Source organism: Haliaeetus leucocephalus, unplaced genomic scaffold, assembly GCF_000737465.1.
Source record: "Haliaeetus leucocephalus isolate CR32 unplaced genomic scaffold, Haliaeetus_leucocephalus-4.0 Scaffold450, whole genome shotgun sequence".
NCBI lineage: Eukaryota > Metazoa > Chordata > Aves > Accipitriformes > Accipitridae > Haliaeetus > Haliaeetus leucocephalus.
Genome location: NW_010972886.1, coordinates 5130185 through 5144663, shown reverse-complemented (window position 1 = coordinate 5144663; position 14479 = coordinate 5130185). Strand labels below are relative to the sequence as shown.

The 14479-nt window shown below is 41.4% G+C and overlaps 1 protein-coding gene across 1 annotated transcript in view; it reads right to left on the bottom strand.

The window, feature by feature from the left end:
- The window catches only part of MOXD1 (monooxygenase, DBH-like 1), a 57692-nt gene that overhangs the window by 35957 nt on the left and 7256 nt on the right, over positions 1-14479 (bottom strand). Inside the window, exons 5-9 of the mRNA XM_010575038.1 lie at positions 14177-14285; positions 13582-13681; positions 2597-2746; positions 984-1151; positions 774-857 (exon numbers count right to left, since the gene is read on the bottom strand). Of these exons, the coding sequence (XP_010573340.1) occupies positions 774-857; positions 984-1151; positions 2597-2746; positions 13582-13681; positions 14177-14285 (611 nt within the window). The remainder of the gene's footprint in view (positions 1-773; positions 858-983; positions 1152-2596; positions 2747-13581; positions 13682-14176; positions 14286-14479) is intronic.

The following is a 14479-nucleotide window of genomic DNA, read 5'->3' as shown; positions in this document are numbered from 1 at the left end:
TTTTCAGTATATTGCTCCTGGGAAGGAATGTGAGAACTGTCTTTTCCCCAGCACTCTTAAAGCTTTCCGTTCCAAACTGAAAGAAAAGTTAGAAAATGTGTTACAGGAAAACATGTTTATGCATGTGGGTTTTGAAATCACCTTGGATCCCACTGAACCTTGTGTGGATGTTTACAGGTTTCATTTTAATGTTTAAATAAACTACAACATCCATCTCTTTTTTCATAATATTTGGCTTTTACACAGCGAAGATAACGGAGTCTGTGCTCACGTGATGTAGCGTGGCATAACTCCACTGTGGTCATCACAAGAGAGGTGACTGGAATCAAATAAGAACTTGGCCCTTTATTTGAACAAACTTCACCATTTAATTATTTTTTAATCTAAAATTACTGTCTGTTAAAAGAAATTCATTAAATTCCTATATAAAAGCAGAAACTTGATGGAACATGCTTTTAGACAATTTTACTTAAGTCTTTGCCAGAAATGTTTACAGACAGAAACAATTTTCAACCTCATCTTCTTAAGGGAGAGAGGACATAGGGCAAGAGAAAGGAAGGAGCTCTGTCACCGTACATGCCGGTTGTCAGGGCATACCAGAATCGGGTCCTGGGCACACATACACATACACTTGACCCATGTTTGTGAAGACAGACAAGAGGTCTTGCTTTCATTCCAGTAAGCAGTGAAACAAATTTCAAAAGTGCAAGAACTGATTTGAAGCATAATCGTTATCTGAGCTCCTCTAAATTTGCTCAGTCTGAATCACTCACCTTCGTCACATGATGCTTTTCATGTTGTACAGGAATCTTAAACATTTGGCACCAATATGTTGTATCTTTATCTGGTACAGGCACCTGTCTTAATAAAAAGGGCAAGAACACCATATTATAAAAGTCACATTACCTTGCTGCGGAAGCCCAAAGCTTTGGCTGCCACCTTATCCCCAACTCCACATAAACCCAAAACCCGGAGTAACTTACGTCTTTGTTTGTCAAGTCAAAGTATGGCAAAGAGGCAGATAAGACTTCTTCTTTCTCAGGATTCAGTAAACGTAGACTCTTTGTACCACGATTAGACCCATGGTAATTTTGACCTGCTTCTCCCATGTCTTTGTGGTGGTAGGCCCATATTACTCGCACCGTGCTCTCCTAAAACAAAAACCAAAACAAACCACAAACCAAAAAGTCCATAAGGAATAGGAATAATATCTTCCTTACATAGTTCACATAAATCCTATTATAGATATGATGTAGGTGTTGCTGTATTTGAAAAATGACAATGTATACCAGAGGAGCAGTCACCTACTGACACAATTTTGCCTATAAAATTAATAATGTTTTATACTCTTAGGGTTCATTGGAGATATGCAGAAGTTGAATCTGTCTCTGATGGATTCCTTCACTAAAGTCGTGAATTTAAATCATATCTGCAAATAGCAGAACAGAGCCATAAAGAGGTAACCAACGAAATGCATGAAAATTTTTCTTCTAGACATATCACTTATTTGGCCAGCATTCAGAAGGTTTCCCCCCAAAACCTTTTCCAGGCTCAGCTCTGTAAAGATATGAATACTTCTGTGAACTGCTATCCTTACATGCTAGGGAAGATAGACATTCAATTACAGAACAGATTTACATCTTAAAAATCAATCTACAGCCACAGCACAGATCAATTCTCTGTAAACCATTCTCAGATTGCAATAATCACCCTTGAGACAACGTACTCTAATAAATCCTGAAGTGTCCCAGAATGTTAAATTATACTGAGAATTTGGAGCAGGTGCGAAAACCATAGATCCATTGACTGCCTGAAAATCTGGCGGTTTATACAGCTGTGGTTTGCTTCCTGCATCTTTCAGCTCCTCATGTTGTTATTATTGTGTATATTGTGAAAACATAGACAATGAAAATAATTTTGAACTACTGTAGCAATGCTTACAAAATGAGTAGTAAACAACCCAAAGCGTAGAAAGCCTTGCAAATCTCTCTAACCTATCTGTCATTTCCAATACAGAAGACATCAACTTCATATAATTTAAAATTATGCTTAGGAAACAGTACAGCAGTCCTTAGGGCAACACAAGAGTTTACCATTAAAAATACGTTACCATGGAAAAAGTTTTATGATAAAACACTTCAACTCCTCAATTTTGAATAAAGAAATAAAACAAATATATGCTTTGAATATATCTATCTGCTCCAAACTTTTTAAAAAGTCTATCTTTAAGTTGAATTACAAGTTAGTGTCAGACCTAAAAAGTGTTTCTCAAGCTGGCAACTGTGGGATATGGGACTTTATGGCCCAGAAGTACCTGCTTCAATCCTGTGTTCACTTGGTGTGTTAGAAATTAGAGAACATAATGCATTAAAGTAGAAGGACAAAGAAAGCTGAAATTAAAATAGAGGAGCCTAATAAAACTAGCACAAATATTTTACCTGGTTAACTTAAGTTGACCAAACATGTTTTGGAAAGTGAATTCCTCTAATTCTGTCCTTTTACTAAGATGAGGTTTTAATAACCAGCTTCGTAACCACGTATGCATTTGGCCTATATTAATTACTTCATCTCTTTACATATAGACAGAGCCTCTTACCGTTATGCTCTTGTCATTTGCATCACAAGTGTGCAGTTCTCTGCTAAAAGCCAATATTGTATGGGTACTGTTTTCCATGGCATATTCCAGATGGTAATCCTGTTGAGGGTCCTTTTTTAGTACTCTGTTTTCATCCGTAAAATAATCCTGTTGAAAAGAAAAGGTGGCCCGTTGTTAAAATCTAATATTAAATTAAAAATGAAACTTTATGCCCAAGTCTGAAGCCCCTTAAAACACATCTTTATGTAAAATGCTGAAGCACCAGAGTTTTGTATCAAATGATAAATTTGAGGCAGCACTGAACTCTTTTTATTAGAAGTCTCCAAGAAAGCAAGTCTCCTTGATAAGCAGCTTAAAGAATGTCTTGAGCAACTTTAACAACACACTGCTTGTACGTAACTGCAGGAATAAATGCTGTACCCGACAGCCAAGAAGCCTAATTTATCTTAACTGGGATGTTGTGAACTTGGGGAGAAATTACAGAGAGAACGAACTCCACTTAATATTCACATCAACACTATTGTCCTTCCCTCTTTTCCCGACTTCTTCTTTGTTTTTCTCTTCCCCACAAAAAGCAAACCTCTTGAACGAACATCGACCGGAACCAGAAGCCCTGTGGCTTAACTAGCACGAAAAGCGCTCAGTTCATACAAAAGGTGCTGGGCTGGGGTTAGGCTGGGGTTTTGGGGGGGTGGAGCAGTTTGTAAGAAAGCCGCTCCCCGCCTGGGGTTCAGCAGAGGCGCGGTACAATGGAGGAGCGGCTGCAGCGATGCCGAGTCATTAACCTCCTCACCCCAAATTCCTGCAGCCCCACGCAGCTGGGAGCCAGCCCTCCCTCTCCTCCCACCCTGGCCACCTGGAAAGGGCTGGCCACCGCCTCAGACGCACCTCCTCTGGGCGCCCTCCTTGGGGTTTTAGGCTGTTTCTGCCCGGTTTGGGATGGGGAGAGGGGCTTCTAACTAATAGATATATTTCTTACGCCCAACAGGCTACAGGCAGACACCATTAATTGTGCGGTGTCCTTGGCAAAATAGTGCAGCGCCGGCTGTTCCTGGAAGATGTGTACTTCTGTAGCTATTTGGACCTCCATTCACTTTTAGAGAGATTTCTAGCTTTCCCCTTTTGTTAAAGTGGAGGTTACCAAGCTGAAAAGTTGTAAGATGTTATGTCCAAGTATTTTGATACCGGTAAAAGTAGCTGATATCTTAGTAATTCCCCAAAGGATCATTTAGGAGCTGTAATCTTAAGCTTAACCCCACCCTAGAAATCTGTGTGTGTGCAAGAGACCACGTGCACACCGGTCAGAGTTCACAAGCTGGTCCGCCTTTTATGGATGTACAAATAACTGCATGCCCAAACATTTCATTAAGGTATATTAATTTGGATGAAAATTTGTATAAAACTATCTATCTCAGTCATGATGCAGTTTCAAGGAAGAAAAGGGTAAAAAGCTGACCGTTTTTTATCAGTACGGAAATATTCTGATTTCATTCTGACTTGCCAAAACTAGTGAAACTGTTTGCGTTTTTTTCAGTTCTGGAATAAATCTAAATCTCAAAATGTTGAAAGGTACCGAAAAGAGTCCTTCTTCTCCTGTCAGCACTTCTCACAACTACAAAGGAATGAGTACATACGTGAAAGGATACACACATGGAAAAATAATCACACAAAAGAGCACAAGAGGTGTCTGGGACCTGAAGTTGTATGCTGAAAGAAAGGGGACTGATGAGTTATGTTTGTTTAGACAAAGAATCTTGGATTTGCTTTTCCAGACGGGAATAATGGGCCTGTTCTGGGATGGTGCTTGAAGGTGGGCACTTTATGTGATCAAAACACTCCACTTTAACCCTGCATCAGAGCTTGGGAAGAGGCAGTGTATGTCTATACGCAATACCATCTCTGCACTGAAAACATTCCTCTATGGAATCTCCACTTCCACCTTAAAAATAGTACGGGCTTGTCTGGACAAGAAATGTAACCTTGTGAACGTCAGCTTTTATTAAAGTGAGATATCCTTGCTGAAATGTTACATTAAATTGGAGGCAGGCACCCTTGTACTAGGAAAAGCACCCACACATTGAATTATTGAGGAATACAAATTCAAGAACAGCTTTTCCTCATGTGAACAGGTTGAAAGTCTGCCTGAAACTGCTGTGAAGGAAAGCTCAGAAATGTGAAGCACAGTTAGGTGTGCACACTCAAATATTTTGCTGGTGAACTTCACCTTTTCTTAACAAGTCTAGAGGACACAGCTGTAACAAAAAAACCTCTTGTGATATAGCCCTGACTTTCATGAGCCTGCAGGGGAAATGCAAAAATAACTCAAAGAAGTTGTGTAATTAAGGTATTAGCTCAGATGTGCCTCGATAACGTGATTGTCAGCGTAATTATTTCATTCGCCTGGATGACGGTCAAAGACAGGTCACAGCTCTGGCTCACTGCCAGGGGCTCATTTTGTTGCTGCTGGTGAATGCTTTGGGGAAGGTGGCCCCAAATCCCAGGTCCCAGGAGAGGACCACACTGCTCCCCGCGGGAGAAGAGCCGCGCTGGGAGAGCCGCGTCGGGCGCTCGCAGTGCTGCCTGCCCAGGCGCTCACTGCCTACCCCTGCTGTCGATGCAGAACACCTCGCTCAGTGACACACCTTAAATTATTTTGTGGGTAGATGCTAATCTGACCAACTAACATTAATCTTTCCCATGTGAAAATTTCTGTGAATTAATGAATTCCTTGTCTCTACTTACTTTCTCTGCCTGATACGCGCCACCTTGAAACAGCCCTTGAATATCGGGGTGCTGAGAATACCTGGGAAGCAAATTTATGTAGTGCCCAGGAAGCAGAGATGTCCATTTATTCCTCAGATCCTACAACTCCACTGGGCGCAGGGGGACTACCCTAGAGGAATCAAGTGTGAGTATGCTTGCCAGGAGCTATTTAGGAGTTAGTGAGCTGCCTCTATTACTGTTTTTATTTCCTTTGTTGAAAATTATCCAGACGTTCATCACAAAAATAAAATCAAATAATGTAACCAAAAAATTTCTGAACAGCTCAGAATTTGACTGCTCAACTCTCACATTAAAACAGTTTGTTTACCAGTTTTAAAACAAAATAAGGCCACATTTCCAAGGAAACATACTGATCTCTTTCTGCTCAAAGAGAAGATTTTAAGTCAAACTACACAGACTTTGCTCAATTTACTCATCAGAGCTTAAAAACCTTTAAGATGTGTTTGTGTACAAAACGTAATGAACAAAAGGAGTTTATCAAAAATGAAGACACACTGACAAACTGTGATGCCACATCCTTTTCAGGAGCATCTTGGAAAAGTAAGAAGTTAGTTGCAGATATATCTACATAGATATATGTCTGTATCTTTATCTATCTCCTACGCTTCACTTCAGAGTAGAAAAATAAGAATAATGTCCTGCTCCCATGGTACAAATGCAATCAAAACCACCACATTTCGACAGCCTACACTCCACTGAAGTCCCTCTGTCTGGTCAAAGGAGAAAGCTGGGTACCTCTGAAGGCCTTTGAAAAGTGACAGCACAGAGGCTGGATCCACCAGAGACCAGAGAGAGGACATGAGGCAGCTGGGCTTCAGCTGAACTGAGGGTATCTAAACATGGTTCAAAACTCTCTCAGGGCCAGACTGCTGTAACACAGAACTCATCTAAATTCACAAGTTTCACTCATTTAGTTCTGTAGAGAAAGGGGTGTGACGTTTTCATCAACAGAATTACAGTGCTTCGATATCTATCACAGATGGTCTGAAATGTGCCTCGTATTGGAACAGTTTATCCTTCCTACCAGGTAGGAAAAGGCTCTAATGTGGCGACCTCTTTTACACAGATTTGTTTTTTTCAGCCCATACGGTTAGCTAGAAAACCTGCGTCTTTTGTAGGATAGATTACACTGATACAAGTCCCCCTGAATTTCATGGGGTCCCAGCAGAGAACTACGATAATTATCAAGTCCTTAAAACTGAATTCCTGAAACACTCACAGTACAAACCTGACAACATAGATTTATGGTCTGATTCGGCACTTGCATCCAGATTCTTCAGTTTCTTATACACACAGAAGTATAGACCACGCATTAAATGAAGATAAAGTTTTCAAATTTCACATCAGCTTTACAGAAGTGCAAGCATTACAGAAAGAAAAGATAAGGGTGAGACTACTATAACTTTCTAGAATGAATATGTTATTTTGGTTATTTAAACAGTAAGTGTTTAAAACAGTTTCAGAAGTGTTATTGGTCATGCTACATAATAACAAATATGTTATTTTTATTTCAGAATTTGCTTACGTAAACTGTTTACATGTGAAACATTTAAATTTTCTGTCTTCCCTTTGATAATATTGCATAAAATGGCATTTTAAACTCTGGACTAAGTTGTGCAATCAGTCAAATAATTGGGTATCTCCTTCCTCACATTACCTAGAAGTTGAAACAACATATGGAAAATGAAAAATCTTCCTGACAGTACAAGTTATTTTATGTTCTTTTCCAGATGTGAAGCCGATCATGTTATACTGTTTTTCAGATCCCACTGACCTCTCTCTTTCTTAAAAAAAATGTTTTGCGGCATATATGGTTTCTGATTGCTGCTCTACAAGCAGTCAGGAAGAATAATTTCTTAAGGATGTGAAAAGAGGCTGGTTTCTCCTTTGAGAATGTAAGCACAGCTGCAGAAGGAAGCCTAACCCCAAAAGCACCACCAGCTGTCATCGCAGATTTGAGCAGGTGTTTATGGGACTCCCTCCCCAGATCTTTACAATGTACCAGATTGTTTTGTTTATGATATCCATTTCCCATCCTAAATTATATACAGCACCTTTCAACCTCAGGCAGCATAAAATAACTCGCGAACTGCGGCCCCGTCCAGCAATCGCCTTGCAGGCTCAGCTTGCGAGCAGCTCTGCCGCCCTGATTTATACATGCTGCCCTTCTCTAACTGGGAGATCGCTGCCATTTCAGCAGCGATTTAACACTTACGAGCAAGTAAAACGGCAAGCCAGGAATGGGAAATGAGGGAAAAACAAGCTGTCTTGCAGCTAGTCTTCACCTATGGTCTGTAGCCAACCCATGCAGTTTTGAACATCCCCAAACTACCCAAACTGACGTCTAAGACCAGGGCTAAAGACAAGTTTGGCAAAGGAATCGGGAAGCTGTAACCAAGAAGAAAGTTGGCGCAGGAGAGGATCTATCTGAGTATAAATAGGATGGAAAAATTGCTACAGTACGCAAAAGAACTGACCAAAACGTTTGTTTGAAATAAGCACCAAGCTATGCCTTTCCGGGTTTCCAAAAAAATAACTGTGGTTAACATTTCTCTTTTTTATTGTTGCATTCAATTTAGATGGAATCCTGCTTCTCATGGTTCCAGCACACACTGGATGTTACCACCAAAAAGAAGCTGGTTTTACACTGTATTTGGCAAGAAGCAAACAAAGCATGAGTTTACAAATAAGCAAACCAAACTTTTTTGCATCCTCAAATAAACTGCAGCTTGAGTTTCAGGCAAAGATCTTACTACGCTCTTAGGGAAAAGCAGAGCCCACCCACAGAAAACTAACATGAAGCAGGAGTCTGAAAGCATCACTGCTCTGTATAAAAACACCTTGAGAGCATTCTAGTTGACCGATCCAATCTTGGGATTGGCCCCAAATGAAACGATATCCACAGAAAGGGTACAGCAACAGCAATCAAGCAGTTGCAAGAAGGTCCTAAAGTAACTGGGATAGGTAAATTCAGTTGCTGTCCTATGAGCAGTCTGTAATTAATGTACTGATTTTTTTTTTTTTTTTTTTTTACCTACGCAGAAGATTAGCATGAAGTGATTCAGTCCTTGCTAGGAAGCCTGGATCTCACTCACACCGGCAGTTCCGAGAAGCTGCGCACAATTCCTGGTACAAGCCCAATTAAACTGGCTGAATTACACTGGAGTAAATGTGGATTATTTACGTCAGGTGTACTACTAACTTTGACAAGGACAGAAGATTTTTATCTCTAACACATAACTGTGGGTGTGTCTGCATTTTAAATGCAGACATACACATATACACAAAAAAAGACATACATTTTCCACTTGTGTATTTACAGAAACAGATAATGCATCTCTGTGTGTGTACATGTACATATATTATCTTTGCAAAAAGAGGGTGTGCAATTTTTTACACGTGAAACACAATTACTTACCTAGAGACATGTCTTTCCTCATTCAAACTGTAAGTCAATTGAATACACTTCAGTGTATTTCTTGTATCTAGTTAAATGCTGCCTGGGGCGGCTTCCCAGTAGCCTACAGCCAGCAGTAACACCCCTTGGTTTCTGTGGCATTCCTGGGAGATACAAAAATATTGCCTTCTCCACGCACAAATGAAAAACACTGAAATGTGGAGAGCTCTCTAACTTACCACACAAAGGTGTAAGAAGCACAAGTGGTTAGAAGTTGAAATATGACATTGCTTATTGGCATGGATAATTTGACTTTGCAGCAGAGTCCCGAGGACCTATCCGAGTCTTTACATCAAGAATAAATGTTGATTTAAGAGGTTATATTCCAGCTATATCACAAGCTATAAAGCTAGATTAAAGGCTGTCCTAACACAGACAGACTAGACAAAACATGTAGCAATATGTTTTAAGGGAAAGAAAACCTGTAAGTAGGAGACACTGTATGATCCAATCTCAGAACTGTACTTTATCACAAGGAACATTCCTTACACAGGAGCCACATTTAACCAGTACAAGTTTTCTTGTTTTAATTACTTTAATTACTTCAATTATGAGGAATTTTTAAAAACACTTAAGGGATTTTCAAGCACAACTAATTAGTGATACTTTTTCCCAAAATTTCTGTAGGTGCCTTAGAAAATCTCGCCCGTTCCCTCTCCTATTTCTAAGATACTTGTTTCTATTTATATTAAGAATTAAATCCTTCCCCCATTGTTTTAAGCCTTTGCATCACTCACGGTGGCTAAATTTCCATCCTGCCCCAGGTACTTATTTTTGGGGAGCTGTAAGAAAATTTCATTTTCTTGGTGTTCCCAAAATCCAAAGGGCAACACTAAAAAATGCCCAAAAAATACCATAAAGAACAAAAAAACCTTGCAAGACAGCCCCCCAAAGCCCGCAAAATACAAGAGCTACAGAATTCTTCTCATCTTTTGTTCACCAACTGTTGCTTCCTTGTCCTAACTATTGTACCTCTGAAAGGGAACTACAAAGCCCCCAGCCAGTGGAGATGTACACTGGAGTGTCTCTTTATGCCCCACATCGAAGCCAAGAGGGACTCATTAGTCATCTGGAGACTTTGCCCCAATGCCCAAAGGCATGAAATACCTCCAACAGAGCACCAACTGAGATATGTCAGTGTGGCACTCACTTTGCATCTCTCTCTTGGTGCCTTTCAAGTTGTTTTCTAAACACTTCTTTTGTTGCTGTTGGCATGAGTGCACTTAAAAGCAGCATATCGTTAAGTACAGAGAATGCTCACTGTTTTCTGTCCTTTAAAATCTCTTCCAAGTACTTCCCTATGAGCAATTAAGCTAACTCTATGGGATACATTTGATAACAGATATTCTTTAGCTTGGGTGACAGTTAACAAGCAAGGCTGTAATGAATAATAAAGCACTTTTTAGTGACACACAGTCCCTATTCACGCGGAGTAGGGACTATTTTTGTGCAAGTTCAACAGAAGATTCTAACAATGCAACCCTCTTGTATAACTTGCACAAAATAGGCATTCATCAAGGAGGATTACTCTCCCCAAAATGGGGCTCTCAGCAGCTACGTGCTGTGGGTGGGGATGCACAATTCCAGACAGGGGTGGAGACCAAGGAAAAGGCATGGGTCTAGCATGAAAAATGCATGCTGTGTCAATTCATAAGCACAAAAGAGATGCATTTAAAAAAAAAAAAAGAAAAAAGAAAAAAAAAAAGGGAATAAAGAAAACTAGACGCAAAAGCTAAGGCTGCCCCAAGAACTTTTACAAAGAGTAACACATGCTGCAAGCGACCATGACAATATCTCAAGGTAACATTTTGCTAAGTATGAACTCTCCTTCCAAGGCCACCCCCTCTCTATAGAGACAAAGGCAGCTCCCAGCTTTCCAACACCAGCCCCCACTGGTATCTTCTACTTGTTCTCAAACACGCTCACCCAAACCACACGTAATCTGCCATTCTGTCACCACAGGGCTCTCAGTAACATGCGAGAATAATTTGTTCAATGATCTCCCTCTTTTTCTCCTTCTGCTTGGTAGAGGTGCCTCCCTCACGACAATACAGGAAAGCTATGCATGTATATATATATGTATTCATGCTACGTCCTCTACATCCTCCCAAAATATGTCTAGGTTCCCATTCCAAATACTGAACTTCTGAAACGTTACGACAGTAAATGCATAATTCTCCGATCATTTGAATGCTCTCCAAAAAAACTACTCTGGTACACCATGAAGGTTTGGTCTTCTTCCCTCATGACATTGTAACACTTTTCACCTCGATGTATTTAGAGAGAACTAAACCTCAGACTTTCAAATCATTTTAGTCTTTGCTTATGCCAGACAACCTTTTAGCTTAAATACAGTTCAAACACCGGAAAGCAAACCAAAACAAATAACTCATTACACCCAAGTTCAGGATACACCTAAAAACTAAGAAAGTAAAACCCAATCTCGGCTATCCAGAACTTTGAGTCACCAGATTTTTTCAAGGCAAGCACTGCCAGCTGACGGTGGGAGTAGCATCTACTTGCTCTGAGAGGATGAAGAATAAATGCCAGTGGAAATGTTTTCTCTCTTCTCTGAAAACTATCCGGAAGTTTTCCTCTACCTTGATACATGGACATTCCACAGACTAAGGAGTATCTGCTTTTACCTTTACTGACAGCTGTAGTCTAACTACACTTACATGTTTGCTCCCAGAAGAGGACTCTTCCTTCCAAGAACACTTTCTATTTTTAAAGGAGGAAACAGAATTTAAGGGGAGGAAAAAATGCTAAATTCTCCCAAAAGACTAGTGATTTCTATGCCCACTTGAAAGGCTATAAAGGTGTTTCAGAACACCTTCTGAAAATCAGGCCACTAACAAGCACCTCAAAACTTTCAAAGAAACCAAAAAATGACCCTTCTAAGAGTTTAGACCACGATGCACATTTTCCGACTGATGACCATGGAATAAAAACATATTTCTAAAACCAAAAAGAAAAGTAAGTTCTTTCATTATAGGGTGTACGTATTTTAGAGAGTGCAGCTAGGCATAAAACCACATACTTTCAAGGGTACTATCTATGAAAAATTCTTTTTCAGCCGTAAATAATGTAAATGATGATGATACACACTTAAAATGGAATGTGTTTTTAAAATATTAACTGTATTTGTGTGTCCAGTAAAGGGAAGAATTAGATATTATTGAAATAGCATTCTAGAACAAGTTATTCATTTTATAGCAATCCCTGCCGACTGGCCAGAAAAAGCCTTTGGACAAATTCTGTTTCTTCATCGTCTTTGTTTCTGGTGCAAGTACAGAAATATTTTAACAGAGCAACTTTTTAAAAGACCGCAGTCCAGTTTAAAAAGAAACCTTTCTGCCTAGAACTGAAGAAAGAATGGGGATGGAGAAAACCTCATGTCACAACCAAGCTTAACAGAAGTGTTTCTTCTGTGCCTTACCTACTCAAAAGTGCAACAAAACTCACAGCACTTAGCACAGCAGATGTTTATGTGCTAAATTAGTGTTTCAGGAAAAACATCAGGTATTCTGTAACAGGACTTCTCTCTTCTGTCTCAGTTGTATTTGTCATGGGATGCCAGTGAATAAAATCTTCAGAAGAAGAATGGAATTTGTATGGGCCATTTTAAAACTATGCTGAAAACCAGCGACGGGTGCTGAAAAGAGCCAGAAAAGTGCTTTGAGTGTTGGGGGGAAATGTTCTGCAGTGGGATGCTTAAAAAGCTCAATCTATTTATTTTATGCAAAAGAAAATTGAGGAGTGACTTGATTACAGCACATAAATAACTTTATGGAGGCGGGATGCGGGGGAAGTAGAGTTTTTAATATAGTAGAGAAAATACATAACTGGAACCTGAACCCAGACAAACTAATACTGAAATCGGGAATAACACAGACTCGCCATTGCCACAAACTATCAAGGGAAGCGATGGATTCTCCATCACTGGATGTCTTCACACTAGCTTTGGATGCCTTTCTAAAAGGCTTGCTTTACCCTAACAGGATCTATGAACTAACCAAGCACAAGGTTTGGGTTTCTTTTAATGGTTAATACATGTATCTTCTGAAGTGTAAGGCTCCAGAAAGCCTTACATTCTGTGAGCTAAGAGCTCATTGCTTGATGACCAGAATAGGGTTATTTTATCATTAGTGTTTCATTTAGCCTGAGGCTTTTGGGAAAATGGTCTTCATTTTGAAATATGGAGAAAAAAATATTCTGAAAATCATTAGTCTGAACTTAGATAAGACAAATATTTGCCTAAAGTTCATACAGCAAACTAATTGGGGGAAAAAAAGGCAATATTTATGATAAAAGATCCCTTTTTCTGGAAAAGTTTTGATTTTATAAAATCTTGACAAAGAGTAGGGAGACCATATTAAGCATTTAGTTTTCTTACGGTGAAATGTTAACAAAAATCCATATCCTTAAAGTAAAAGCTATCAAAATTTAAGCAGCAGCTTCAAAGATCAACTAGCTCTAACACAACGAAGAAAACACAGACAGCTTTTCCTAGACCGTACTCTAACAACTGGGTGTTACTGTGCTCTTAAATCGCCTCTCTAAAAGTTCTCATTCAGGCAACCAGGGGCAACCAGATGTCCTGGCGAGCCCGATTCCCCTTCCCCTCACCCGTGGGACAAGCTGTCCCTGCTCCCCCAGCCCCAGAGCAACTCCTCCAGACTGGATCTCAGGTCGCTGAGAGGGGACCGAAGGTGTGGGACCCTTCCCCTCTCACGGCTCCTACCCCACCGGCCACCGGTGCCTCTTGGAGGGGATGCTTCACTGGAAGCACCAGCGGAGCCTCTGCCCCGCACTCCTGTTCCCAGCCGTAGCCCTGGCAGTATCTAGACAATGACAGAAACACACCTAGAGAATTACACCGATACAGCTGGGCTCCTCTGCGGTTGCTTTACGAGGCGAAGCACCAGGAGCCCCAGTAGTTAACCCTGTAAGTCCTTCTCAACATCTGGGTCAAAACACCTCCCGGTGAGGAGAGGAGGAACACCAAGGCCGGGAGCAGCACCGGCTGTGCCCCGCCGCAGCAGGCGAGGAGGTCAGCAGGCTGGGAAGCTGGTGGGATCGTGCGCTCCCACCACTGGGATTACAAAGAGGAAGCTCAGGCGGCCCCAGGACTTCATCCAAGCTCCGCCACTTGTTGGCAGGGTGAGGGGAAAGGTGCCGCACCTCGCCGGGAGAGACTCTGCCATCCCTCCCCTCTCCTCCTCGGGTCCGGGCTCGGAGGGCCGGCAGGAGAGAGTGCCCAAGGAGAGAGAAAAGGGCTGTTGCGTTTTCTGCTTAAAAAGGAAGGAAACCCGACACCTTTGACGAAACCCACGTACGAGTTTAGCGGGAAGGCTGGCACGGAGCGGACCGAAAAGGAAGAGCTCCTCCGGGGTCGGGGTCGGGGTCGGGGGAGAGGAACGCCGGACGATGGGAATAACCCGAAAGCTGCAAGGAAGAGGCCAAGAGGTGCGCAGATGGGGGGCGAGGAGGCCGCCAAAGAAAGAGGGGCAGGGCAAGAGGGGCGTCCCGGGAAAGACCCGGCAGGGGGAAGGACAAAGAGGTCCCGGGCGCGGGGAGGGAGCGGGCTGCCGGAGCGCTCTCCCCCGGCGGGCGCCGGCGGCCTGCCAGGGCGGGGGAGG